The sequence below is a fragment of the Helianthus annuus genome, chromosome 17 (assembly GCF_002127325.2).
Source record: "Helianthus annuus cultivar XRQ/B chromosome 17, HanXRQr2.0-SUNRISE, whole genome shotgun sequence".
Lineage (NCBI taxonomy): Eukaryota > Viridiplantae > Streptophyta > Magnoliopsida > Asterales > Asteraceae > Helianthus > Helianthus annuus.
This window is the reverse complement of record NC_035449.2, coordinates 6,811,683-6,813,860: the sequence shown is the minus strand read 5'-3', so window position 1 is coordinate 6,813,860 and position 2,178 is coordinate 6,811,683. Positions and strand designations below refer to the sequence as shown.

Here is a 2,178-nt window from a genome sequence, read left to right as displayed (position 1 = left end):
TAAATCCTTGACATTTAACATAATTATGGGTAATTAGTTACACTCCCCCCCCCCCTCTTTAATTCTTTAATGTATTCCTGCGATATCTTACAACCCGTAATGTTTTAAAAAAAATCCGAAGGTACCATGACGATCGGCACATTTTTTTAAACGTTTCGATAGTTGTCTTTTTTAGTTTCGCCGTGCGTTCATAAAGTACAAATAGCCGATGCGTAAATGTACAATTGATTAAAGCCAACATTTGTTTTTTACCCAAGCCAGCTTTGACCATTACCTAGCTACCGTACATTTAACATTTGTTTTTAACCCAAGTTTTTTATTTTGAACGGCATTAATAAACTAAAATATTCCCTAATTTTACTTGTACAGAGTCAGTTTGTTGTGGCATGTTTAATATAGTAAGTATAGATAAAACTCACAACAAACTTCCTATTAAACATGCCACAACAAACTAAACAGGATATGTGCATCCTATTTTAAAAACTTAAAACTCACAACAAACTTCCTAAATAAATGGATGACCAATCTAAAACTAAACCCTAATGGACTACTATAAATACATAGCAAACACTCACAATTCTACATTTCTATTGCTAAACAGATTTAAAATATGGAGCCAGTTCTGAATTCACTTGATGCGAAAAAACAAGCATGCGATATTGAAAAATCTAAGGTCGGTTCTATGATAAGTTTTGTTATATCGCAATAATGAATAATTGTTTTCTTTTATTTACTTTTATGTGAATACTAACTTATTTGATTTTTCAGATTCAACACACCAATTTAAACACCCTAGTTGTCGAACAAGCTTTTGTTAGTTTTTAAGTAATATTTTCGCTTATAATCTTTCATATTAACAAGTTCGTTATGTTATTATTTGGTGTTTTATTGTAGGATGATGGTGATAATAGTGTTGAAATTATTTCTTATGGTGCAATGTTCAGTCCATACAAGTCTAAGCTTCAACGTCAATTTAGTGAAGAGGTAATTTTAAAATTTAATCTTTTTTAAATTTTTTTATTCAATATTTGTTCTTTTTTTAAATTTATTTAATCATTTTTTAACTTTTTTATTAAATTTTTGTTTTTTAAGGATCGGAAGTATGAGAATCAAAAGAAAAGATCTAAGAGACTCTCTGAATGGAAATGGGTCGAGGTTATAAATTTAGATGATTCTACGGACGATGAGAAAGAAGATGAATTAGATGATACTGCTGATTCGAGCACAAACGAGAAAAACGGATCAAAAAAGTAGAGATTTTAGATGAAATATATCAAGTGTTTTTATGTTTTTTTCATTTTCAGTTGTTTTTGTTTAATATAGACTATCCCATGAATAATAAAGTTAATTTTATATTTGAAGTTTATGTTTTGTGTTATTTTATTGCACTTATAATTTATATCTCGATTGAACTAATATACTTTAGTACTTAATCATGTTCGTATTATATAGTTTACATGTTCGTACTTGATCATTTCCAAAGAGATAAATTCGATTAAAAAGAATGGCCAAAACATGAAAACTACCTCTTGGTTTGGAGTAAATTCAAGATTGTATTTACAAAGCACACTAAACTTATTCAATTTAACAATCATATTTCACGAGGATTTCGTATATATCCATTAGTGCCTTTTATAAAAAAACTGTTGGACGACACGAGATATGAAAAATAATTATATAATATTATAGATTTTTCAAATAATTTGTATTTCTTAAATAAAAAGATAAAGTTAATAAAGATATAAACTTTTACATCCTATTTTTTTTATAAAAACTGTTTTATAAAAATATGATTTTTTAAATATTTATAAAAATGAAATTTAACATTAGTTAAAGGTGTTTAAAACGTACCTACAAGTCACCTACTATTTTTTACTTTTACTTTTTCAAAAACGAAAATTTTAAAATTAAAGTTTATTGGATGAGTATGATGTGGATATTTAAAAAAGTTATGGACTTTAAACAATAAAATTATAAACTTTACCATTTCACCAACAAAATAAACTTACTTTATAACGATATCAACTTATTTTTTATTTTTTGTCATTTGTTTAGTATTTTTTATTAACAAACGAATCTTTACATGTTTAAAACAGTTTTCTATACTTTATTTATTATTAATTTTTATAACAAAACAAAACTTTGATATTTAGTAGATAGAAGATAAACTATGTTCCA

At 25.9% G+C, this 2,178-nt stretch overlaps 1 protein-coding gene across 1 annotated transcript; it reads left to right on the top strand.

Annotated features, from left to right (window-relative positions):
* The first annotated feature begins 550 nt into the window (after positions 1-550).
* On the top strand, positions 551-1,254 carry LOC110923631. The gene is made up of 3 exons (XM_022167701.2): positions 551-673; positions 895-984; positions 1,093-1,254. Exons 1-3 carry the CDS (start codon positions 611-613, stop codon positions 1,252-1,254), a joined length of 315 nt encoding a protein of 104 aa, XP_022023393.1. The 5' UTR covers positions 551-610.
* The last annotated feature ends 924 nt before the right edge of the window (positions 1,255-2,178 follow it).